Source organism: Pelodiscus sinensis, chromosome 16, assembly GCF_052426305.1.
Source record: "Pelodiscus sinensis isolate ZL-2025 chromosome 16, ASM5242630v1, whole genome shotgun sequence".
Classification (NCBI taxonomy): domain Eukaryota; kingdom Metazoa; phylum Chordata; order Testudines; family Trionychidae; genus Pelodiscus; species Pelodiscus sinensis.
In genome coordinates this window covers 10,623,593-10,650,349 of record NC_143067.1, presented here as the reverse complement: position 1 = coordinate 10,650,349, position 26,757 = coordinate 10,623,593, and the positions used below count along the sequence as shown (strand labels likewise).

General features: G+C 46.3%; 1 protein-coding gene and 1 long non-coding RNA gene across 11 annotated transcripts in view; one reads left to right on the top strand and one right to left on the bottom strand.

Moving 5' to 3' along the window:
• LOC142818737 (uncharacterized) overlaps positions 1–26,757 on the bottom strand; it is a 132,629-nt gene that overhangs the window by 81,428 nt on the left and 24,444 nt on the right. The window lies entirely within an intron of this gene.
• MYOT (myotilin) overlaps positions 1–26,757 on the top strand; it is a 62,296-nt gene that overhangs the window by 19,558 nt on the left and 15,981 nt on the right. For 2 of the 10 annotated variants that reach the window (XM_089769473.1, XM_089769472.1), the window contains 5 exons: positions 2,303–2,365; positions 4,805–4,946; positions 6,259–6,282; positions 7,755–7,874; positions 10,333–10,573. In XM_089769473.1, coding sequence (XP_089625599.1) covers positions 2,303–2,365; positions 4,805–4,946; positions 6,259–6,282; positions 7,755–7,874; positions 10,333–10,573 — 590 coding nt within the window. Of the gene's footprint in view, positions 1–2,302; positions 2,366–4,804; positions 4,947–6,258; positions 6,283–7,754; positions 7,875–10,332; positions 10,574–18,418; positions 18,576–18,608; positions 18,937–20,796; positions 21,399–26,757 lie in introns of those variants that run through there. The other 8 variants (XM_089769476.1, XM_075900461.2, XM_089769478.1 and 5 more) reach the window with 7 other exon arrangements.

The following is a 26,757-nucleotide window of genomic DNA, read 5'->3' as shown; positions in this document are numbered from 1 at the left end:
TCAGGATGAGCTGTGGGATGAGGAAGGGAAGCAATCCCAAACCACACAAATGACAGCTCCCCTTACTGTCAAAGTGGTTCCTCAGAGCTTCCCAGATATTGATGGCCACCCTACGGGCTTGCCTGACAGTCTTCAAACTGTGTGTCCAAGCGCTATGCCTCATTGCTCTACCCACAGCCAATAACTCACCCTTCCTCTCACACCAATTATGTAAGCAACAGTATGTGGCTACTGCCTTGGGAATACGATTCTGTAAACGTCCTGCCTGCAGAGCCTGTCTCAGGGGTGGGCGAGCTGGGCAGGTGCCCGGGCTGCCATTTTCAAGGGGCTGCTTACAAAGCCAGTCTTAGGGGTGGGCCGCAACTGCATTTTGGCCCAACCTCCTGAATCCTCCTTCCAGGTTTCCCCCCGACCCTTTTTTTTGGCTTGACAAATTTTTGTCTGGTATTTTTTTTTAAACCATCTGGCAACGCTACAGGGCCGCCAATTGGTTAGGACCAGCCCTGCCTGCCTGCCTGCCTGCCACAGATACCTCCATTTCCCTTTCAATCTGCCAAAGGCACATTCAACAGCCAGGCGGCATCAGCTCAGCCTCTTGTTGAGCTGCTCCCTATTGCTGTCCAGGTGCTCCAAGTAAGGCTTCATGAGGCAGAGCTCTCAGGGGTAAGCCGCGTCACCTAGGATCACTAAGGGCATTACCACACCCTCCACTATAATTTTCTGATCTGGAAAGGAAGTCCCAGTTTGCAGCTTTCTGACCAGGCCCCTATGTGCATCATGCACCTTTCCAAACCACCCCCCAGCGATCCACATGCACCTAAAGCACCATGGAGAAGTAACCCTTCTGCTTGATGTCTCTATAGCAAGGTGGGGTGGCACTATCATGTGGGCACCATCAGTTGCCCCACCACAGTTTGGAAAGCCCATTTCAACAAACCCAGCCCCTATGTCATCCACATTTCCCAGAGACACAATCCTACCGAGGCAGCAAAATGCGATTTATTGCCCGGCCCACTTGCAGAAGTGCTGCCCCGATGGTAGCGATTCCCCACTCCAAATTGATTTGCAACCGAACCATAGCAATTGGGAGTTGCCATTTTCCACACCGCAATGGCAACACGCTTGTCTACTGAGAGAGCAGCTCTCATGCAGGTGTCCTTGCGCCACAGTTCAGGGGCCAGCTCAGCACAAGACTGCTTTATGCATCAGAAAGTTCTGTACCCACTGATCTTCATCCCACACCTGCATGACAGTGCGATCCCACCATCCAGCACTGGTTTCCCTTGCCCAAAGAGCAATGGTCTACTATGCACAGTATATCTGTGACGACCCAATGCAATGTTAATTCAGTGCTATTCCTGACACTCACATTGTTGTCCACATCCAAGTGTTCATAAGTAACAATAAGTAGCTCTGCTACAATGCACAATGTCCTAAGCACATTGAATACAACATGGGAGAAAATTGTGGGATCTATGATTTCTCACAGCAGATGCTAGATTTCGTGGCAAAGATGGTCATTCAAGTGGCGCAAAAGTAAGCTAGAAGTTCAGGGAGAGCTGGGAAGCAAAGAGGTGGCTGATGGGATTTTTTCATGTTCCTCAAAAACACAGCACTACTTTGCATATTCCCACAGTGCTTAGTGACTGATGGTGATGCCAGGCACTCTGGGATGCTTATGCACATTGCTTTGCTCTGTCGACAGGGGTGCTAACAATGTGGCCATGACATGTCGACAACAGGTGGCAGAGAAATAAGTCTGACAGGTATTCAGTTTTGGTGACTTTTCCATGGTTGATGACACTTTCGTAGCCAAACCTTTCCAGTGTATAGACAAAGCCTCCATGAGCCATAATCCTGCACTCGCTCTACTTCTGCTCCCTCTTTATTTCTGCTGAATTTCAAGAATGAGGCAAGAACTGGACTCCCGATTCCATGCTCAGTCGCATGTACACAACCACCATGAAGTCAGCTAGGTTGCCTAGATGTAACCGAAGGCAGAACTGACCTCTGAATAAGGACTGCAAGATTTGGGCCATAAATTGTCTCACCAGGTCTCTGACCACCACGGATATAGAGGCCTCGCTTCCAATAACCTTCTGTTCACAATCCAAGGAGGCATTTTCTTCTGGAAGACTTGATTGGAAACTATCTACACAACAGTCAGTAGACTAACACATAAAATAAAATAAAAAAGCAGATAAAAAAGGGAGGAGATTCCCGAGTTTAAAATTCAGGGTTTATGAACATGAGAAATACTGGCTATTTCACACCCACAACTCTACCTTTCTTTCCTATGCAGCTGCAGAGGCCATCTACAAGTCAGGTTGGGTCTTCTTATGGAATCACACCCGTGTTTACAAAGGTAAGAGCATAAACCCCTTCAACAATTTGCAGAGGAGTAGCCGAGTTAGTCTGTTTCAGCAAAAATGAGGTGTCCTGTGGCATCTTAAAAAACACATTTATTTGGGCATAAGCTTTCGTACGCTGGAACCCATTTCATCAGATCCATCTGACAAAGTGAGTTCCACCAGTGTTCCCTCTAATCTTTTCCCATCCACGTGCAGTATCATAGGTGGGCGCATGGGGTGTGCCGGGTATGCCCAGGCACACCCTAATGTTTCAAAGGGGGCGTGAGTGAAGGAGCGCCGCTTCGGCGCTCTAGGGAACGGACGCCGTGCCGGGTTTGTCACGCATGCGCAGCCAAAACCGGTGGGTCTTAGGACACCACGGAAAGAGGCAGCAGGGATGCAGCAACGTCACCCTGCTGCCCCATCAAGCAAGGGGAGTTTAAACCCCGGGCGGGAAGGTGGGGGGGGGGTGTGTGCCCCGGGCAGGGGATTGGGTGCAACGCAGCTGGCCCCGGGGAGGAAGGGAGCCTGGGGCAGCGCGGCTGGCCCCCGCCCCCTCCAGAGCTGCTTCCCATCCCCTCTTCCTCCCGGCCCCTCTCTTCCTCCTGGCCAGTCCCTGCCCCCCAGCCAGTTCCTCTCCCCTCCCCCCCGCCCACGCTCAAGTGTGTCCGTTTTTTGGGGGGGAGCGTCTACCTGGCAGCCCTACGAGCTGGACCCGGTGCAGGCACCAAGGAACTTGGTGCAGGCTGGAACTTTGGGAACCAGAGACTGCGGAGTGGGGGTTTGTGGCCCAAAAGGGGGCTGAGAAACCTAAGAAAGAGAGTAGGGGGAGCACCAGAAGGGTGACAGTCAGGGTGACCCTAGAACTCTGTTACAGACCATCTGGCGGCTGCTGGAAGAGGAGGGAAAAATAGGGGGTAAGGGTCAGAGAGGAAGGGGCTTGTGCTGAGGGGAGGGGGGCAGGTCAGGAGAAGAAAGGGGAAGGCACCAAGGGACAGGGTGTAGGAGACAAACAAATGCCAGGGGGCCAAGTGGAGACAATGAGGAAAAGGCCAGGAGAGGAGGTGTCAGTGAGAGTGGGGGGGCAGGATGATGCTAGGAGAGGAGACGGGAAGGGCTTTGGGGGCTAGAGGGGAGAAGGGGAGGTGCTGGGAGAAGGCTTGAAAGAAGGGGTGGGCATGAGGAAGGCAGGCATGGAGCTAGGCACGTGTGAGGGCACAGGGGCATGAGGGGAACGGGGGCAGAGAGTGGTGAGGGGGTGGGCATCAGGGAAAAAGAAGGCAAAGGGGGCAGGGGCAGTGAGGGCAGGGGGAGGCACCAGGAGGGTGCAGGGGTAAGGGAAAGTGCAGGTGCCAGGAGATTCCGGGGGGTGATGCAGAAGGGCAGACCCCTGCAGGGGAGGGGCCAGCACCAGAGAGGCAGGGCAGGTGTATAGAGGGAGGTGTTAGGAGCGGGGATGAGGAGGGGTAGCTCACATGATCAGAGTGGGGCTACTGGAGGAATGGGCACGGGGGGGAGAGAAAGGCTGGTGGAGGGGGGCAGTGAGAAGGGCAGGAGTCAGGACAGCAGAGGTGGGTGAAGGGTTGGGGGCGGGAGGCAGCAGGCACCAGGAGAGCTGATGGAGCAAGCAGAGGAGACCGAGCAGCAAAGGGGAAAGGTAGAGGTTCATAAGATATTTATTAATAACTTTGGTGCCACAGTAGCACATCCAAACATGCCACAAACTCAGTAATGGTGTACAACACAAAATTTATTGTGCTCATGGGAGGAAACTCTTAAAAGGAACACTTCCCCCAGCCTCTCCACCCCTCGAGTTAATGTCACACACGTTGGGTTAATTCAATTACAGGATAGTTGCATGAGGGGGGTTTGGTAAGGGCCAAACTAATCCCTCTTGGTAAGAGGATGGTGGGAAAAGTCCTTGGGGGAAGGGCGTGTCACATGACACCTTTTATTTCTGTTCATGTGTCCATATTGCCCCGAAAGTGTTACCTCCAGAGGCTTGGCTAATGGGGGGCAGGGGTTGTGGTTAAGGGGGGTCAAAGAATAAATTTTAAAAAAATTCTTTGGGTGCACACCGTAATGAAATGTGCTGTGCACGCCTATGTGCAGTATCATGTGCCAATGTGCACCACCAGTAGAAACAAAACATAGCTGTGGGAACCCTGCGAATCAGGTGGGTGGCATTGGAACCTCTCGAGAGACTGCACAAGCACCCAGCTTACAGGGAACATTGATTACCAGAACCTTTTAATTATCAGTTACGCAACACCCACCAAGATTTATGTACAATCTAATCAATTACTTCAGACATTTTTCATTTAATTACAATGTATGTTCATAAATGTGTGTGTGTGTGTAAAAAAAAACCCAAAAAACACCACACTAAAATTTTTGCCAGCAACTATTTACATAGCTTAACCTCTGCCAATTCACACTCTTTCTTTCTCCAGAGTCTACAAAACATCACAGCCACAAAGGGTCAATTAGTGGCATTTGAATGTCGAATACAGGCCAGGCCCACCATGCAAGTTTGCTGGTACAGAGAACAGAAGCAGATAATTGATTCTGCAGACTTCCGCATACTAAGAAAAAGTAGGTATTATTATGCTCCCCAGATGCAGAATAGTTTCAGTCATGGCACAGATACATTCATGGGAATAGTAACAAGAAAGTTGCTGAGAGAGCTTTTACAAGATCAGAGAACATGAGTGCATTGATATAGCAAGAATACAGCCTGAAAATACCAAATAATTAAAAAACAGAACAACAAATGGAAAGTTTTCCCCTTTCCTTCCTCAGTGACAGGAGATCAGATATTTGAACTACTGATCAGGTACCAATTGTATTTTTCAGGAAACAACTTCAGGAGTTTCAGAACCCATTAAAAACAGTCATTACAAAATACCATGACAAAAACCTCTGTTGATCAATAGTATCTTCAAAGAACCACATCAGAGTTCCTAGACGAAACGGGCCACATTCATTCCTGGTGTACCACCACTGAAGTCAATGGAGCTACACCAAGAATGAACAAGGACTCTTACATGCAGATACACCAGCCAGGACCTTGAACCACAAAGTACAGACCTCTAGATATGAATTTTTTCTTGCATCAACATGTCTTGAAATCCAGGCTTCTCTCCAATATACCCACACTTTCAGATGCTAAAGTTATCTGGCTACCTGCCTTACATCACACATCTAGCCTATTACTCCTTTATCTCTGTTTGTCATATCATACAAATGCATGGGCCAAATTCCACTTCCACAGATGATGGTGTAAGTCTGAAGTAACTCCACAGAAAATCGGTGACAGTATAACAGAGCAGAATTTAGCCCATGGTATAAAGTGCTGAAGTCAGGGCTTCTGAATTCCATTTCCCTTTCAGATTTCTGGCAAGTTCTTACAATTGTGTTCCTATGTATATTCTCAAGTTTTTACATCAGTAAAATAGAGACAGTAATGCATACCCATCCCACCGGTAAGCTAAATGCATCAATTTCTGGAAAGTGTATAGCATTTCTTGGATGGAAAATGAAAAGTAATTACCTTGCTAGATGATTTTTTTCCAAAGTGTTATTAAAAAGAGATACGTTGAAAATAATTGTGGTTAAAACAATTGTGCATTTGAGACTGGCTTTATGAACTCATGGAGAATTAATAGTCTTGTTTAAGTTTGGTGCTCCAGAAGCATAAGACCACCCATACTGGATTTTTCTTTTGAACTACAAAAGGATGCTGAAAGAGAGAAGACAAAGAGAGTTCCTTATATGTGAAATCTCACCCTAAAATAATGAACATTCTGTAATTTGTTTTATGGCCTGTCTGGCAAATCTGAGTACTCAAGACATTTTTACAGTGATTATAAGCATTTAATTCTCTCCTCTCTCTTATTTTGAGCAGAAGCTTGTTTCTCACCAGTTCCTGGTAAGTACTTTGGAAATCTACTAATATTATGTCACTTAGTTTGCAGTAGACTAATCCTTTCATATAATCAAGGATAAAAACAGACCTCCACTTCCTCCTGTATCCATTCTGTCATCATGGGTGGTTGGCTGGTGGGCCATGGGCCAAAAAGTTTGAGAACTGCTGTACTAGAGGGATGAAGTTATTTCCAGTTTGTCAGTTGCCCCAGCCTGGTGAACTGAGAGGTACTCTTGGCAGAAGACTAATGGGCCCTGTGGTAACAGGCAGCTGGGTTCCCTGGCATGAAATGAAGGGATGTTGGGGAGGCGGGTGTTTCTTTTGTATCTATATCCAGGAGTTAGTGTGAGGCTTGCTTCTCCCACCTGCTAAACTCTGCTCACTTATACCTATGCAAGAGGAATCCCCATTGAAGTCCTGAGGTCATTGTATAGGCTGGTATGAAGACAGAGAGCCTTCTGTCTTCAGAGCTAAACCTTAAAGGAACAAACCCCTTCACTACTGCCTCTTGTCCTTACATAAGTCACGCCTTTTAGGCACTTGTGCTCAAACCCAGGTATACAGAAACTGTGTGCAAGCTGTTGTGCTCTTGCTAACCTTCCATCAGTGGAAGTTGGTTGCAGAAGTGGGCTGAGGGTGGGAGGCAAGGTGCAGGAGTGGGGGGGAGAGGGTCTCAGCATGAGAGAGGTGAATGAGAGAGATGCAGGTGCAAGGTCTGGGCATGAGGGGTGCTTACCTGGCTCTGTACTTCCCATCGCCTCCAGGCACCATCCCCTGCTGCTCCCATTGGTCATGGTTCCGGCCAATGGGAGCTGAGGCAAAAGCCTCCAGGCAAGTGGTTTCCTTTGCTGCTATTCCCCAAGCTGGGTGGTGAGGGAGCAGCAGTTCACAGAGCAGCTTCCTTCCCCCATAAGCCAGATCTGGCCTGCAAGGCTCACAACCTCCTCTTCCCCACCCCACAGTGGGAAGTGAATACAGGCACTCCAGCCTCACAGCAGGGTGGCACAAGGCTGGAGTGCCAGTGCAAGCTCTCTGCTGCAGGGGGAACGGTGAGCCCTGAGCCCACAGCCCACCTGCAAGACAGTCGAGGCCCATTAGTGGTCCAAGGACCACACTGAGAACCACTGCTAGAGAGAGCCACTGACATTGTTGCTGCGGTTATAGATTCGGTATTTCCTTTTCTCCCATTGGTTTTGGGCAAATGCTGCTTTTCCATTCGTAGTAACTACAGTTTTTGTACAGGCCTGAGCTGTGATGAATACAGACCCTGACTTAGCTTCACTCATGCCTAGCCATAATTCTCGACGCCCAGTGCACCTTGCCTTGCATTGTGGCAGCTTTCTAAAGAATGGCTCGGGATTTAATCCCATGATTTATCAAGAGGATGGCAAAATTTTAATGGACTTCCTGGGAAGTCAGCATTTGGCCCAGAGTCCCTTATGCTACCAGTCACATACTCTGCTCTCTCATTTCAGAGGAAGTTTGCACCTTGGTTATTACAGAAGCTTTTCCTGAAGACTCTGGGGTATTTAAATGTTTCGCTGAAAATGAGTTTGGAGCAGCAGTATCCAGTGCACGCCTTTCTGTTTCCCAAGGTAACTAGAGTCACTCAGCTCCTGAAGAGGGTAATAAATTCAAAGGACCTGCCTCCATTCAGCACTAGGCACAGTCCCAGTCTCTTATCAAGGTGAAAATTAGGCCTAGATATATCTTAGAAACTCAGGGCACGTCTTCACCATGGGCTGGATCGACGGGCAGCGTCTCTTCTAGTGGGGGTTGATTTATTGCTCTCTCGTTGACTCCAGTACTCCACCAAAATGAGACGAGTAAGTGGAGCTGATGTCAGCTGTCGACTTACTGTGGTGAAGATACCATGTGAAGCAGACTTAAGCATGTCGACTTCAGCTATGTTATTCATGCAGCTGAAGTTGTGTAACAGGTCAACAGCCCATGGTAGCATCTACAAGGCTTCCAGCTAGATGTGGTAATAAGAGGAATGTCCCCAAGGTTTTTTTTTTTTTTAACTCTCAACAGAATGATCCCCACTGGGCTCATTTCCCTTAGGAAATTCCCAAATAGACCGAGTAACAAGGGGGCGGTCATGTCATTCCCGATGGTGAGCCAATGAACAAGAACTCTGCCCCAGCAAGGGGTCTCATCATCCCCATGAGCTCTCAGAGTAGCCAGATACTTTCCTTACTTACGGGATAACACTCCTTCCCACCCAGCCCTGAGAGCTCTGCGATATCGTCACTGGGGTCCTTGAGCAAACAGCGTCCTCCTACTTCACCTTGGCTTAAGAGGGCCACTTCGTACCAGAAACGCTTCTCTATGACTCCCCACCTGGAATCCCTGTACTCCTCCTCCTCTTGCCAGGCTGTAGGACAGCTGCTGAGGTCAGCCTCAGTTTCCCTATCCTTGCTGTCCCTTCTAATTTGCAACTCCCTCTAGAATGGGTCCCCATTGCCTTTCTTCCAGAAGAGTCTTTCTTCCCCTCCCAGTGCTCAATGTCACAGTTCCCTCTACTGCACCCCTAGCTATCCTTGGTTTTTCCTTCAATACTGAAGAGAAGGAAGGTCCACTTTGTGGTGTTGCCTGCTGCCTGTCTGTGCAATGTGGATAAGCCAGTCATTGCTACCAGGAGCACCAGAGAAGCTGGACAGGAACTGGCACATCTGCCAATCTGATCACCCGCAATGGTCCAACTTAATAGCTCTCCGGACTGCTCCCCTTTGGGTTTCTCTTGGTCTCACATGGGAAAAATTAGAGAAATCCCTCAGGTCACTTACAATAGCAGACAAAACTCCCTTCACTAACTCCAGGATGAAAACAGCAACACACCCCAGCTGCAGAGGAACCAAAGTCCAGTCATAAAATGCGATAAAGCTTTAGAATTATTCTACTCAAGTCACAAAGTTTCTGTTCAGCTTTGAGCCTCTTAGGGGCATGGCACAGACGGGACAACAGGAAACAAATGAGTTTCTGGGTCATTTTCAAATGACTAGGATAAGAATATGACACTTTCAGCTGTGATGTAACTCTGACCACAAGTGACCATCCCCTCTGAGAGCTCTGGGTACCTCTTCAAAGAAAGGATGTGATCAGCAGCATCCTGGTAAAATTCCAGTTTGAGATATGTACCTGCCTCTCCAAAATTCCCCCTGTCATTCAGTTTCTCTCCAAATCACACACATGGTGTTGCTGCCCAGCGTGAGAGAGTTGTTAAGTTTCACCCAAGACGCGGCTCAGTTTCACTATAGATAAGGCAGAACTTCCTCAGCAAGTGAAAGGATTAATAGATCTACTGCATATGTGAGAGTGTTTGTGAGTCTGACGGTGTGTTGGTTGAAGAACTCCTAAATGGTAAGAGCTAGGACCACCAAATTCAGCACACGGCTACTTCTTATCCTAATTTAAAGCAAGCTCAGTTTTGGTTGTGCCAGGAAAGTGGGATGTGCCTGGAATGGGATTGCTTCTCAGAAAGCCACACAGAAAAACATAAGAATCTCCAGGCAGGTGAAAGGGGCTGGCTGGGGGTGCCAGCACTGCCCCATCCTCAAGTGCCCTTTAGGAAAGGCAAAGGGGCTGAAGCTTCCTCTCCCTCCCTGATTCAAACAGGGACATTAATGGTTGCTCCCCTTCATCGGGGGAGTGCAGTTTGTTGCATTCTCCATTCTGGCTGGGTAACACAGGGGGCAAATAAACCTGGGTCCGCCCCAGGCTGGGGACATGTACCCCTCACCTCTGCAGTGCCTACTGGAGTTGCAGTGGCCATGGAAAGCTGCTTCTCACCTGCCCCCAAACTGCTGTGGTGAGAGAGGGCTGGAGTTGTCTTCTCTCCCTGGGGTAACCTGTATATTGAACCCCTCATCCCCCAGCCCCACCCCAAAGCAATTATTTAAATGAAGAAAAACAATTGGATTTAAGGACCTGAGTAATACCGGGTAAATCTTCTAGTCGGTTTATAAAGCTCTTTGGCATACCCTCTGCCCGGAAGGTGGTTTATCAACATAAGTCATAACTATTTGAGCAATATGCAATTATACTTTGCAGGAGCAAATGAGATGAAAGAATTTGAAATCCTTCCCCATATGCCGCCCATGCAAGCTATCATGAAGAAAGCCTCGTTACCGAGGAAAAGCCAAAATGTGGCAAAGGAAAGAGATCTCGCTACCAAGCCTCCAGGCCCAGGCAAGCAGGGGAAACATGTGACTTCTGGATGGCAGAATCACCAGGGTGAAACGGATGCATTTCATGGCATTTATGAAGACTCTCCTGAGATGTCATCTGCTTGGTAAGGAAAAGCGGACAGCACAGCTGTACTTACGTCTATTGTATTGCTGCCTGTATGTGCGTGCACACAAAGTTACTTGACCTGTAGTTATGAATGCCTGTTTGCAAATGTAACCCACTGGTAAGTACGTGCTACAGATGCCTCTCTCTGCTGATCTTTAGAGAAGAGTTTGTTGCTGCCAGAGCCAGAGAGAATGGTCTCTTTCTGTCATGGGTGGCGGATAGAAGAGGCAGGGGAAAGCAATGCCTTTCCAAACTGCCTGGCCCCATCCACACTCTACCCCCAAGACCTCCCGCTTCATCGTGGCTCCCCCAGTCTTCTGGGGCTACCCGGGTTTCAGCACTGCCAAGGCTGGTACTGCCAGCCATCCTGGGACAAAAGAGGCTGAAGCCGCCCATGATCTAGGGCTGGGAAGGCTGGAACTGAGGAGGTTTCCACCCTCCCTATGCTTTGTGAGTGGGGGGGGGAAGGGCTAGGGCCGTGTGCTGCCCATGCTCTGGGGAGGCCGGGCCAGGGAAGGTTGCGGGCCATAGGCCTCCTATGTATGGGATAGACTTGGCTTGGCTCCCATGAGGATGGTGTATGGAGTCTTGAGCAGAAGGGACAGGGCAAGGGGTTCACCCACACTGCCCATGCTTTTGGTCAATCAACTCATGACTTTAGCTCTGGAGTTCACTCTCTGATGGGCTGCCCAGAAAAAACAAACAGCCATCCTACATACACAGGTTCCCACATTTAGCACAATTCCACAGTTGCATGAACTTGGCAACGTGGCCCAGCGTTCGTGCATACAGTACTTAGAGCCATCGAGTGCAAGTCAAGAAATCAGTATTTTCCACACGTCACACCTCAGACATACTCGCTCAGGAACCTACTCCTGCAATAAACCCCCATTGCCAACTCTGTCCACACGTCTATACAAGTGACACCATCACAGGATCCAACCACTAAGCCACCACACCAGAGGCTCAGACAACTGCACATCCTCTAATGGGATCTAGGCCATCAAGTGCCAGCAATGCCCCTCTGCCGTGGGTATTGGCCAAACTGGCAGTCTTTATGACAAAGGATAAATGGACATAAATCAGACATCAGAAATGGTAATACAGAAACCTGTAGGGGAATATTTTAACTGCTCAGGCACTCATTGATGGACTTTAAAGTAGCCATTCTTCTACAATAGGAATTTCACAAGTCATCTACAGAGTACGCAGAACTGAGCGTCATATGCAAATTTGACACCGTCTCCCGTGGCCTGAACAAAAACTTGAACTGGTTAACATATTATAAAGCCAGCTTTCCTTACATTCAAACACTCTATTGACATCATAAGCTAAGTATGGGATACTTCCAGCCCACTCAATTAGCCTCATTAGCATCAGGACTACAATTGATTGATAAGGTTTTTTTTCTTCCTCTCCCTTCTTTTTCTGAGGGTCCCCCTTTTCTTCCCCCACTCAAGATTATCTCATCTGAAAAAGTGGGTTTTGCCCACAAAAGCTCATGATATTATCTATCTATCTGTCTCTAAAGTGCTTCAGGACTACTCTTCATTTTTAAATGTTGCTTTTACTATGTTCAGTTACTCATTTCCCCACAAACAGACACATCGGACAACCAGCCCTGCTGGGCCCATATTTTGAAAAGAGCTCACCTCTCAAATATCAGGCTCAGATTTTCAAGAGCATTCAGCGCCTCCCAAATGGTCTCAAGGGGATCTGTTGAGTGCTAAATGCCTTTACAAATCCTAACCATAAGTAACTAACCACTAGGAAACCTCTCCTCCTGTAGAGCAGAGCAGGATACTGGTAGCGAAGCACTCCCAATTTCTAATCACAGCTCTGACATCAACTCCACAGTAGCCTGGGGCAAGTCACAGCACCTCAGTTTCCTCACATGTTAATCGGAGATCACACATGAGGTCTTTCAGCTGTGTCACAATGAGTGTTTGTAAAGCACTTTGATGAGGAGATGAGCTATATAAATAAACACTAAGCACTGGGTAGCTGCTCTACAGGATATCTGCACTGCGTCATAGCCCCTCTACTGCCAATGGCTCATGCAGTTACTCCAGTAGAGTGAAGCATTACTTGCTCTGGTAGAGCCCTGTTCTTTCGGGGCAGGGGGCTCAGCATGCTAACCTGTTGTCACCACAGGGTTCTCAGCAGGGGCCATAGCTCAGAGAACATGGTGACAACTGAAGTCCAAGTGGTCACAGACTAGTTGCAATGCTGGTGCTAGAGAAAAGAACAAGTTGGACTCCTATTACATTTCTTTGATTTCCTGTCAGATGCAGCAAAGCCAACAGCCTCAACGAGCACCTGAGCAGGGGGAAATGGGGGAAGTAGGGGCTTGGCTCTTTGCCCTCATCCCCACACCTTCTCAGAGCAGTCTGCCCTCATCGCTACTCAGAGTGTGACAGCCCCATCCTGGCCTTAGGGCTGCTCAGAGCATGTAACCCAGCACTCTGGCATGGCACCCCAGCAGCAATTTAAAGGGGCCAGAGCCCCGTAATCACTGAGCCTCTGGGTAATTGCCCCATTCTCCCCACCCCCATTGTGGGGCTGCCAAGGGGTGTGTATACAATGCAGTAATGGTGCTTATTTTCACTGGGCAGTCTTAGCGATAGAGTTATGGAAGGTCGAGCACTGGATAGTATATGACGGTTCCCCAGAACCTTTCATGATGAGAAGGCTCAGATCAGCTTGTGCTTCATCCTCGGTCAGTTGAAGGCCAGCACTGCATTAGCATAATACCTTCACACCATGCCTAACTGGTAGTGAGACAGAAAGCCATTTGTACTGGGTAAGAGATTATTTTTGGATCCATCCGCTCATCAACCACTTCCAATGAATTAGTTACATTAGCAACTCTGACCATGCTATTAGGCAAGCTCTCCACAAAAGGAAAGTTTATTTTTAAGTACTGGTTTTGCTGGGCAGGGAATAGTTCCCTGGAAAGTTTATTTAAGAACCAAAAAGGGAGTTTTAGTTTAAATAAGCTGCAAATCTCTAAGGCCATGTCTATACTTGCACGGAAGCTAGAATTAAGACACACAGCTCCAGCTAAGTTAATTGCATAGCTGTAGTCGACATACCTTAATTCGAACTTTGGCGCTGTCTCCACTGTGGGAGGTTGATAGGAGCAAACGCTCTTGTTGACTTCCCTTACTCCTCACTCTTCAAGGAGTACTAGCATCAACAGGGGTGCCCTCAGCCTTTGATTTCGCAGATCTTTACTAGACTTGCTAAATCAAACTCTGGAAGATTGACCACTGCAGCATCAATCTTCCAGGAAGTGAAGATGTGGCCTAACAAGAGGGCACCAGCCAAGGTCTGATCAGCCCTCAAAATGAGCAAGGTTTAGTACAGAGTCAGAGCTGTAATTGAAATCAGTTGAGTGGCCATAGATAAATCAGCTTGACTGCAATTTCCCTTGACAGTTTTCAGCGTGGAAAGTGATGGAGAGGCACTTTCTACAGGATTCTCCAAGTTGTTAATGTGCCTCAATTACTGAAGCCATCAAATATTAGAAACTAAGTCCAAATATGACTACTGTGCAGTGTGATCAACTTAGTCTCTGATAATCCAGAATATCTAACAGGGAGAGTCCAGCAAAGGCAAGAGAGGGGGTGGAGGAAGGGTACAGACACCTTCCCCCCACCCCAAGGGCCACAAGGACTCTCAGACCAGCAGCTGCACATGGGCCAGATTTAGGGTTGCCAGATACTTAAAAAAAAAATACCGAACACAGTGGGGAAAAAATTTTGCTGAGGGGAAAAAAGGGGGGGGGGGGGGAGGACCAAACTTGTTGAACAAAAAAAAAAAAAAAAAAGCAGCACTCCCCTGTCAGACCCAGCAAAATACCAGACGTTTTACATTTATTTTCTGGGTTTTTTTTTTCCTGGACAGAGGTGGCGAAAACCAGACACCAGGCAACCCTAGCCACATTGTGGAACTGCTCAGGCAGCATATGGCTTGCGACCTGTGAGGTTGAAACCCCTGAGTTAGCAGCATAGTCACTCTTCCAAACAAACCAACCAAAATCACCAGTAAATAATGCTAGGAAACAGCCACTAGCTGCCAGCCATCTTCTGAACCCAAGTTTACTACCCTGTTTCCCCCTGGGGAGCAGGGAGGTGGAATCCCACAAAAGCTGCTGAGCATTAAACTGTTGAAAGGACAAGTCAAAGCTAGCTCATTTAAAGGGGTTTGAAGAACTAGACCTGCTCTTAAGTCATTTGGCCAATTCTTCTGCCTTTTTACCCTCCTTTTAATGAATTAATGGTTCTTTTAAGCCACTTCCTACCTTTGACTTCCATCTTCCGCATTCCTGCCATTTCTCCCAAGCTGAGTTTTGTTTGGCAGCCTCTCAGATATACAAAACTTCCTTTAAACTGATGTCTTGCAACCAAAACCTGTTCTGAGATAAGCATGCTAAACAATCATTGAAATCAATGGAAGCCCATCCTACCTATCTAAGCACAGAATGTGACCTTTAACATTCTCACAACTTCCTACAAGGCTGATGAGCACACTACAATGTGTCTACTCTCTTTTAGGGCACAACAGTTCCTATTTACTAGTTGTTGTTGTTGTTGTAGCACATTTCCTTCCATAACCTCAGGCTCATCATGAGGAATTTAAGCAAATTAGCACATAGTTAACACCGGCTAGGAAGAATTTGCTCACCCAACAGAGGGATCATTTAAAAATGAGCTGTAGGTGTGAAATGCACCTTTAAACTTACGCCTTCTCAATGACAACACAAAAGTGAATGGGAGGGAAATGAGAAGGTTACATGCATTTGGTATTGCTGTATGACTGTGGAAATAAAACCACTAACACTTGATTAGCAGGACAAGCTATCTAAGTATTGCTAAAGCATCTATAAAAGGGAGACTGGATGCTCTGGTCTGGGAGGAGACAATCCACCTAGATTAGGGGTGACATGCTGTGATTGTGTTGCTGCCCCTCCCCCCCAGTTCAATCTGTCACATGTGGCAGAGAGTTGTTTTTGGATTTATCAACATATTTGTACCCCTAGACTATTTACAGCCCTGATCCTACAAACACTTCCATAGTTGATTGTACTACAATGAGCAATCCTATCGGTTTTGATGGGGTAACTCACAATAGTAAAGTAAAGCATGTGTGGATGTGCAGTACTGGGCCTAAAAGGTTAACAGTTGATCACAGGCATACAGCTGCCTTGCATCCCCTTGCAGAGCTCAGTGCAGAATCCAGGCTTTGTGTGTGCTAAGGCCAGGGCTGTCCCTAGGGAGGCCTGGGGCAACCCCTCCAACCCAGGCCCTGCCCCTGCTCCTCCCGCGCGCCACTCCTCCCCCAAGCCGTGCCCCCTTGTATTCCTTCCCCAAAGCCTCCTTCCTGGAGCTATGCAACTTGGGTGCTTTCTGCGGGCCTATGCAGAGCAGCAATAGGGGTCAGTCTCCCTGTATTCATCATGCTGGTGGGAGCCGCAGGAGAGCAACCCAGAACATGCTGCACTTCATCACCATTTTCCAGCCAGGTCACCTCACTTCACGGTGGTGGGAAACCCAGCACCGCAGCCCACTGCACTCTGCTTCCACCCAAACCCCGCATTGCTCGGGGGAATGGGCTGGGGTACTCTGCTTCCTGCTGCTGCGGTGAAGTGGAGCAACCCAGCTGGAAGATGGCACTGCGGGAGTGTCGCTCCTCTTCCTACCACTGTGGTGCATGCACATGTGGCCTAGCCTCCGCTGCCCCCCTGCACCAGCACACCCTCCCCTAGGCCGCCCTGGGTCCATTGGGCTCTCATCAAACCGTCCTACGGATGGGACGGCTCTGGCTAATGCAGTGATTAGCACCGTTTTGATAGCAGGGGGGCTGGTTTTCCACCTTCCTAAATAGCGTCATGCCGTGCTCAGGACCCAGTGCTGATAAACACTGAGCTAACAGCTATTTAAACCAACTCTATATTTTTTATTGCCTAGATGTGGCTTATGGCCCTGGGCACCTTTAAATCAGTGTTACTTCTACACTAACATAATTCAATAAACTGCAGCCAATTAAATGAATAGAGGTGTGTGTTTGCTGGACTGCCAAGTTCCATGAATCTGTAAACCCCAGAGATAATCTTTGTTCGTCACTCTATCATCATTCTCAGGCAGACTCTCAGGAAGGGAAGCTACATTTTTACACTGATGTTTGCCATCACAGGTTCTTTTGCCATCACAACTATAATAAAGAAGTGGACTCTGGCAGGTTAGTGACACAGCTAAATAACGTTTAGAATGTTTAACGAGACAACAACGATCGATGGTGTCAAATCTTCTTTTGAAGTGGGCAGTATTGTCTAGTGGGCTAAGCAAGGAACTCTCAAATTCTAGCTCTGCTTCTCAAACCGGTTTGCTAAGAGCCTGTAAGTGTATCACTTAACTTCAATGGGCTTGTCAACAGTGAGGATTTTCAGCATCTGGCCACCACTGCAGGTCAGCTGGGATTCATGATGGTTCAAGGGCTTGCGTTGACCTGACACAGGTATTTTTACCATTGTGGTTTCAAATGCTTGAGTCAGGTTAAACAAGTGATACTCAAGCTTCCCAGACTACTTTCCTGGAGTCTGAGTTCTATCGGCCTACCCCCATGTTTTACCTCACTTAAAAATGACTTGCTTACAAACTCAGACAAGTGCACTATTATTGAAAAATTGCTGACGCTCGTTTTACCATAATTATTTCATATTGATATTGCACTTGTATCTGTACCCGGGATGAGCATTGTGAAGTCCTTGCCTGTATGAAATTTTAGCTTGTATTGACTTTACTAGTGCTTTTTATGTAGCCTGTTGTAAAACGAGGTAAATATTTAGATGAGTTGATGTATGGCCAAGAAGACCTGTGTACCCTGAGGGGTACAAATTTATCTGGGTGAGAAACAGTGGGTTAGACAAGTACCCTTAGGGGTACTTGAGAGAAGTCTGGGATGCACATCAACACAACTGAAATTTGGAGAAAACTCGATTTTTGTTTTAAGTTTTATTATTTTTGTACTTTTTACACCCAAAAATTTCATCGCCCGCTCAGCTACGATTAAGTTGTTGAAACAAATATGTTGCAATGGTAGAAAAAAATGGTGTGTCTGAAAACTGTAGGTACTGTGAGTACTTATAACTTTTTTTTAAAAAGGGGATCCTTTTAATTTTTTTAAAGGGGGGGTACTTTATTTAAAAAAAGGTTGAGAAACTCTGGGTTAGACAGCCTGATAATAAATATGCCTTCAGGAGAGTGGATGTGAGGGGAGCTATGAAAAAGGAATAATAGAAATAAAGTGTCCAAAAACATGCCTCAGCTCCTCCCTACTGAAAAATGAGGTCATGTGACCTACTTGTCTACCTCAAACAGGTGTTCTACACTTGCTGTGCTTTGCAGAGCTAAGAGGCTACTGCCAAATATTAGTAAATGACTCCTCTCCCCGCTCAATGTTTGAGGCTGTGTGTGTAGATAGGGACGACTGAATGCTGCTTTTCTGGCTGTTTTGAAGGCGCACTGCACGTTTCCCCCAGTACTGGCATGCTAAGGACGTGCTAGAACAAAGGAGAGGAGGGGACTAGATTAGCAGGGCTGAAATTTGAGCATGGGCACTACTACTGTTTCTGGGATCCCTTTCGGAATGAAGAGTCCCTGGGCTTGCCGGGGGGTGGGGGACGACAAGGAAACGGATTCATTTCTCTCCCCCACCCCAGTACCGCAGGGCTAAAAATTTACAAGTCTTCTCTGGCTTTGGGGTCCATCCCCCCCCTTTATAGCCTAAGGCTGCCCCACCCACCCCATCCTCAAAGCTCTCCAACCCGCTGGAGGGAACTCCAATCACAGCCCATCAGCACAGCTCCGTCTGGAGGAAACTCTTCACTTTTATACACACGCAGGAGGAGAGAGCAAGCGATCCCTGCTCCTGTTGAAAGCAGAGTGTTTTGCGACTTCCGTGGGAGAAGGATTGGACCCCCTAGCAGAGCTTGTAAAGTATTTCAAGTCATTATGGTTCTAGCTATGTAGATGTATTAACCCGTGTTTGTATGATATGGAGCAGATCTGCAGACCTTAAAGGCACATGGACGCTTGCAAAACAGATCTGGAAAAATAATGGGCTTAGTCCGTTAAAATTGAACTGCAAGTGACAGTGTTTCGACTGGGGACTTTTATTTTGATATGCTTGCATAGCTAGGTGGACAAGGGAGTACCTCAGATGTCATCATCTGGCAGCAGATAAAAGTCCTTGGTCTTATAATACTAAGCAGAGGGCTACTATGATTACAGTCTGTGTCAGGGAATGACTGTCCCATCCCCAAAATATTGGTTAAACCCCAGGTGACACCTTCTGTAGGTAAGTGTTTTTCCCCTGTCACTTTTATTTCAGATCTCTGATTTACCAGCACAGTGTGATCTGTACTTAAAAAAATAAAGTGATGCCCTGAATAACTCTGAAGCATCGCTCAGTCAAATGTATTAGTATTTGAACTGTAGTTTGCTTGTTCATCTGGAAAATGTTGAAGAAAAACAAGTCTTTTGATGTGAAATCCGAGTTACTTGTAAGGAAAATGTACCTGAAATGTAAAGTGTGGTCATATTCCAAAAGAATGTTTTACATCTATTTAGTAATGTTTTACATCTATTTAGTAAAGCCTTTTATAATTACTTATGTACAGTATTGGGAGAGTTCTTTAGAACTTTGTGTAAGGTGGTAACTGGAGAGTAGATAAAATGAGGTCTGTAAATATTCCGGGAATAATTTAAAAATTCTTGGTTTTAACCCACTTTGTTGCACTGGCGAATAAGAAAATCATCTGGATATGATCCAGAAAAAATTAGGGATTTTTTATTAGAAAATTCCTGTTCACTTACAGTTAATTAACAACTACTCTGATAAACAGCTCCAGGAAATGGAAGCTTTTCCTCTTGTTTAAAACAGGAGAGATTATCTTAATAATATGATCTCTTGCCCAGGGGAATTTATAACCTCATGAAACCCTTCTTTGGGCTCTCTTAGGAAAGGAATACAATATACTGTGCCTCTACGTGGGGTATATATAGAGATAGCAGCTGATCCCAGTTGGACAAGACTGCAATTTTTTCCAGCACATGTAATTTGTGTAGATTTATAGTTCTGTACTTAATAGATTTTTCAATTCAGAGACTTGCTTTGGTTCACTTTTAGGAAACTGATAAGAGGTATAAGTTTATACATCTGCAGTTGACAAGTGTGATATAACCAAACTCCTTTGTTTGCCTTCCTGTATTACTAGCAGTGCTTTATCTAGCTATACATTCTGTCTTAATCAGTACTGCCTGTATGCTCTCTAGCAAAACAAACATTCACTCACAGCAACCTTAACATTCATGCTCACTAACAAATGTCAGCAAATTACTTCAACAAGGTGAACTGTGATGACATGCAGACAGCTGAAATCCACACTGCCCTTGACTAAGGCTTCATATTCACACACCTAATCTGAATTGGTCATAAAATTTGTGACCCAGAATTTATTTGATTTTTGGTCTCCAATAAGGTATTATACAAAGTTTGGAAAACCTAATTGAGTGGCATTAAATGAGGAATATCGCTATAGTCCTAGTATAATGCTTATGTTTTGTTTTTTAATTCGAAGAATTATGAACTCTTTGTATCAGTACTAATCTGATACAGCCTAGCCTCCCCCTCCCCCCCACCCAGTTCATGCTTCACTAGCAGTGTACTGAAATCTGTGGTATCCTGGAAAAAAAATACTAGATCCCTGGGTGCAGAATTATATAGACCACAGGTCTTTGCTTAATCTGACTGTGGCTGCTCACACCTAAAAAAGTGATCACTTCAGGACCCCTGCAGATTCAGGCAAGCAGCAGGAATCTGGTATACTTTAGACATCGGCATGTTTGGTTCATGTTTTTAGGGCAATCACTGCAATTCTTATTTGTGACATAACCTGCCAGAGCAGACACCAATGGTGATCAGCAACCTGAGGTTGGTGGTAGAAGGAGTAGAACTCCATATTGGAATCACAACTGTATTGCTCATATAGCTCTAGAATGGCTTAAAATAGAAACTTCAGACTTGGCTTATTGTTTTTGTTAATTAATAATCAATCCAACGAGCATGATGCTCATGCATCTGATTGACTGCTCGTTACACAATACCTACAACTCAAATTGTAATGTACAATATGTTATTTGTATTGTCTTTCCAAAGGGATAATCCACAGCAAGAACCCCCCCTTTCCAACAAGGTAGGGGTTCCATTCTATCCAGGAACCTAGCCAAGAAAGTTTGTGGCCTATCATCTAATTTTCACCAGCCACCAACCCACAGCCCACTGTCATCTACAAAAAACAAGGACAATAAGGAAACCTCCCCTATGAGTGTCAGTAATCTCCCATCCAGGTCCTCTGTGTACCAACCAAGCATGTTTAACTACGAACGTCCAAAACATTTTATCCAGTCTCAGAATACGTGTCAAGGCAAACTGCAACCTCCAGGACCCAAGACCTCGACATTGTCAAGCAGTCAAACCAAACAGTCATCAATTTTAATCCAGCCTCGTAACTCTAGCGAACAGAAGTTTTCTTCGTCTTCAACGCTGAGCTCGCCAATCTTTCTTTCCTCGTCTTCCTATAGCTCCCCTAAGGAATCTGCTTTTCCCATCACACCTGCATCTGCACAGTCTCCTGCTAGCTCATCATCTGGGCAAAGGCTTTCATCCATGCATAACCAGTCCCCTGCCGCATTCCTCTGCTCAGTGTTGCCCCCACAGCCTGATTATAATAGCCAAGCTCCTCCGACTGTGGAATCTAAGTAAGTATGTGCAGGCTTCTAACTTACCCATGCTTTGAATTAGTTGTGTGTGGGGTTTGTGCTGCTTCAAGTATTGACCAAGACATGTCCATATATTGGGTGAAATCCTGGTCCCAAGAAAGCCAATTATTAAATTCCCATTGGCTTCCATCTCGCCTAATCCTGCTTGCTTTACTCACTCAGGCATGAGCCAGCCCAGGGTATCTGAGTAGGGGAGCTGTTTGTAAATTGGAAACTAAACTGTAAATTCTTTACCCTGTGTAGTCATTTGTTAGCACGAGAGTAAGTCTATGCTTAAAACACGGCATCGGCACAGCTGCGCCACTGTAGCACCATAATGAAGATGCTCTAAACTGATGGGAGAGAGCGCTCCCATTGGTGGTGTTAATCCACCACCCCGAGAGGCGGTAGCTGTGTCGATGCTGTCTACGCACGTGGGGTTAATACCACATTACTCAGAGAGACAGATTTTTCACATGCCTGAGCAACACAGTTACACAGATCCAGGTTTGTTATGTAGGCCAGACCTGAGATGAGCAGTCTGCTTTGTAGTTACATCAGGACACCTAAAGCAAAGGTTGGGTGGGCCCTCGTCTGAAGTGGCATACGTTAAATATTCTCTGATGTCAGTTTTAGAAAAACATGAATTCTGTATCAAAAGAGAGCTCTTTGTGAGAGAGCTCCCAGGCAGCAGCTTTAATGTTTCATTGGCGATACCGTAGAGTTTTGCTCAGTCCCTCTCACTTTATGCATCCAGAGACTGAGAAACTGACCCGTGGCAACACTTTTCAGGAATCCCTGTTTCAGTGATTCTGAGGTGCTAAGTCACATGAGAGCTTCTCAAAGTTCTATCCCTTGAAACAACAACCAGCTTCTCCCTGACGTGTGTCCCACCAACTGCATTTGGCTGCCAATTGGAGGTCTAGGGAAAGGCAGTCGGCGACCTCAGTGGATGCTGGATCCCACCCTTGTTCTGCACCTGGTGCTCTGCTGATGTCATTGGGAGCTCCTAGGAAGAGCAAGGGAAGAATATGCCCTAGCAACTGCATGGAGGATAATAGAGGGGAGTGTGTTTTGTTTGCAGTTTTGGATGTAAAGCTGGATTAAATGCTACAGGTAACACAGCTTTCTTGAGCCTCCACTGTGGAGTAATGGATAAAGGGCAAGTAATGCTAAATAAGTATGATGTAACACTAACTAGCTCCAGATGTCTCCCGAACAGAGCTGGAAATAGTGTAATAATTAGATGTGCCCGAGACAGCCACAGTTATACAACTGAATATTCTGCAGATCCTCTGTGTCATCTGTCTGTGGAGCTCTACATGCTTTACAAATGGGAAGCAAATGCAGTATCTCCCGAGACAGGAGAGTGTTGTTATCCCAATAATGCTAAAGAAGGGTAAACTGAGGAACAAGGAGGCCGAGTAGCTTTCTACACTCGTGCAATTGGTTTTAAAATAGTCCAGTGTCAGGATGACAAACCCGGATTTCTGACGCTATTTCCCCTGCCCTGACCACTAGGAAGCATGCAGTGGGGGAAGAAGAGCGGTTGGAATGGTGTGCACTGTAAATAAGCTGTTGTCTCTTGCTCTTTATGGAACAAACAATCTGAAGGAAATATATGGGCATGATGGGAGCCAAATACTCCTATTAAGCTACATCTACACTACAAAGTTTTTGCACAAAAACCCGCAGAGGATTCACAACTCAAGCACGTTTTTGCGCAAGAAAATCTACAGTCAATTGACATAAGAGGGCTTTTTTGCGGTGCAGGTATAACTTCTAGGAGGCATAACTCCTTTTTGCGCTACAGCTTTTGCACAAAAAGGCATGTGAGGATGCTCTGCAGGGGTTTCTTTCACAAATAGTGGACACTCACGCGCAAAAGTGCATTGCAAAAGCAATGTGCTTTTGAGGTGTGGACGCGCTTTTGGGCAAGAAGTTTTTGCACAAGAACTCTTCCGCAAAAGACTTAAAAACGTAGCCTTAAAGTATACATGGCCCTGCTAGACTTTAACATTGCTGCTTTGGTTGCATTCTGTCTGCTTCTACAACTAAAGCACCACCAGCGAGTTCACAGAACTATTCCAAGGAATGCTACCCTATTCCTATACCCTATGCAAGCCTTCTAGCCAGAACTGATCAGAAAAGAACATTGCCTATGTAAATCATCATAGTATTTGCCAATAGCCTGGTCTGGCAGCCCTCACTCCCGGGGCATCCTTACCCAAAGGAGGATTTTTACAGGGTATGGTATGTTTCACCTCAGGGATATTTGCAGGATATGTCTCTGAAAGGGACAGGAACTGCTCCGGATAGGCTTGAGTACTGTATCCCTGAACCGTAATATTTTACTCAAGTAATTTCGTGGGTAGTAAGAACAGCCACATCTGTGAGTGTGCACCCTTGCTCACTGGATTGTCATAAAATCATATAATACTAGAACTGGAAGGGACCTTGAGAGGTCATCAAGTCCAGTTCTCTGCCCTCATGGCAGGACCAAATACTGTCTAGATCATCCCTGATAGATGCCTATCCAAGCTGCTCTTAAATAACTCCAGTGATGGAGATTCCACAACCTTCCTAGGCAATTTATTCCAGAGTTTAACCACCCTAACAGTTAAGAAGTTTTTCCTAATGTCCAATCTAAACCTCTCTTGCTGCAATTTAAGCTCATTGCTTCTTGTCCTATCCTCAAAGGCCAAAGAGAACAATTTTTCTCCCTCCTTGTAACACCCTTTTAGATATTTGAAAGCTGCTATCATGTCCCCCCTCAGTCTTCTCTTTTCTAAACTAAACAAGCCCAAATTCTTTCAGTCTCCTCACATAGTTCATGTTTTTTAGGCCTTTAATAATTTTTGTTACTCTTCTCTGGACCTTCTCCAATTTTTCCACATCTTTCTTGAAATGTGGTGCCCAGAACTGGACACAACACTCCAACTGAGGCCTAATCAGTGCAGAGTAGAGCAGAAGAATCACTTCTCGTGTCTTGCTCACAACACTCCTGTTAATGCATCCCAGAATCATGTTTGCATTTTTGCAAGTGTCCCACTGTTGACTCATATTTAGCCTGTGGCCCACTATGACCCCCAGATCCATTTGTGCAGTACTCCTTCCTAGACAGTCACTTCCCATTCTGGATGGCTGTGTCTACACTGGCATGAATTTCCGGAACTGCTTAAAATGGAATACTATTCCGTTTTCAGTTTTTCTGGAAAAGGAGCGTCTACATTGGCAGGCTCCTTTTCCGGAAAAGCCCTTTTTCTGGAAAAGCGTCTGTGGTCAATGTAGACACGCTTTTCCAGAAAAGAGCCCCAATCGCCATTTTCGCGATCGGGGCTTTTTTTCCGGAAAAGACTACTGGGCTGTCTACACTGGCCCTTTTCCAGAACAGTGTTCCGGAATAAGGACTTATGCCCGAGCAGGAGCAGAATAGTTTTTCCGGAATAGCGGCTGATTTTGTACAGTAGAGCATCGTTGCTTTTCCGGAAATTCAAGGGCCAGTGTAGACAGCTTGCAGTTTATTCCGAAAAAGCGGCTGATTTTCCGGAATAAGTGGCCCAGTGTAGACACAGCCTATGGCCGTGTCCACACTCAGGGGTTCTTTCGAAAAAAGTACCCTTTTTTCGAAAGAACTTCCCCTGCATCCAGACTCAAGCCGCGTTCTTTCGAAATTATTTCGAAAGAACGCGGCTTTTCTTTCGATGGCGGTAAACCTCGTTTCACGAGGAAGAACGCCTTCCTTCGAAAGTTCCTCTTTCGAAGGAAGGCGTTCTTCAATGTAAAGAGGCCGTCTTCGAAAGAGAGCATCCAGACTCGCTGGGTGCTCTCTTTCGAAAAAGTGTATTTCCTCTATCGAAAGATCCGCCTGCAGTCTAGACGCGATCTTTCGAAAGAGGCTCTTTCGAAAGATGCTTTCGAAAGAGCCTCTTTCGAAAGAAGCCTGCAGTCTAGACACAGCCTATGTGTGAAACTGATTGTTCCTCCCTAAGTGGAGTACTTTGCATTTGTCCTTACTGAACTTCAACCTGTTTACCTCAGATCATTTCTCTAGTTTGTCCAGATCATTTTTAATTATGACCCTATCCTCCAAGCCCCTCCCAGCCTGGTATCATCTGCAAACTTAATAATTGTACTTTCTATGCCATCATCTAAACCATTGATGAAGACATTGAACAGAGCCGGTCCCAAAACAGACTCCTGTGGAACCCCACTTGTTATGCCCTTTCAGCATGATTGTGAACCGTTAATAACTACTCTCTGAGAATGGTCCCAGCCATTTATGCACTCACCTTATAGTAGCCTGATCTAGGTTGTATTTCTCTAGTTTATTGATAAGACGCTCATGCAAGACTGTACCAAATGCTTTACCTGCCATCTGAAGGGCTGTTAAAAGCAGATCTTTTTCCCCAAAAAATACTTGTCCAGCTATGGATTTTCCCTACAGAACAAGTTCTGGTCAATCCGCTATATCTAGGTGGAATATAACAAGATAGTCCTTCCGCCTTCCTCCACTCGCACTCTCTCTGTCACACACACAGACACCACTCACTCTCTCTCTCTCTCTCTCTCTCTCACACACACACAGAGGGTATCGAACCTCTGTCCTATGAAAAGAATGGCCCATGTTCTTACTAAGGGATGGAGAAGGAAGATGTGATGAGTGGAGGGAAAATATGTACTTAACGTGACCATCCCGCTCCCCACCTTTAGAAATATACAAAGTTTTTAACCCTTTCTTGGGGGTAATACGTGGGGTTATTTCAGACCTTCCTCCAAACCCCTGGGAGGGGAACTACAAGATGCAAACCTCTGTTTCTTAATGCTTCCCTCAGTTAGAGGTGGGGAGGGAGGCATGGACAAATAAACATGTCTAGCCCAAGGATCTATGAGCCACCCTTCTCCCAATCCTTCAGTGTCCTGTGTCTCTGGCCCTTGGGAACTTGCTGAAGGCCCTCTGCTCCAGCTGCCGAGGGGTGGCTGGGCATGCAATGCCAGGCATTCCAAAGCCTCATCCCTGCTGAGCTGCCTGCTTGAGTCTCTACCTGGTTTTGCTCCCCCTCTGCTCATGTAGACAGAGGGACCTTTGGGGCTCCTGATGATTGGAGGAGGAAGGAAGGGGATAAAGGTTTTGCTTATTCTATCAGCAATACAAGATGCCAACAATACACAGGACTGCAACCCCTTACCTCTGGTGATCGGTTAACAAGGATTGATAGGAGACTAATTTAGTCTTTTGAATAATCATCCCATACAGTACATATGGTGACCTACAGCCTGTTCTCTTTGCCCCTTGGATCTTGCCTTCTGTGTGTATTTCCTGCCGTCTGAAGGCATGCGCCTCCATTAACTTTCATGT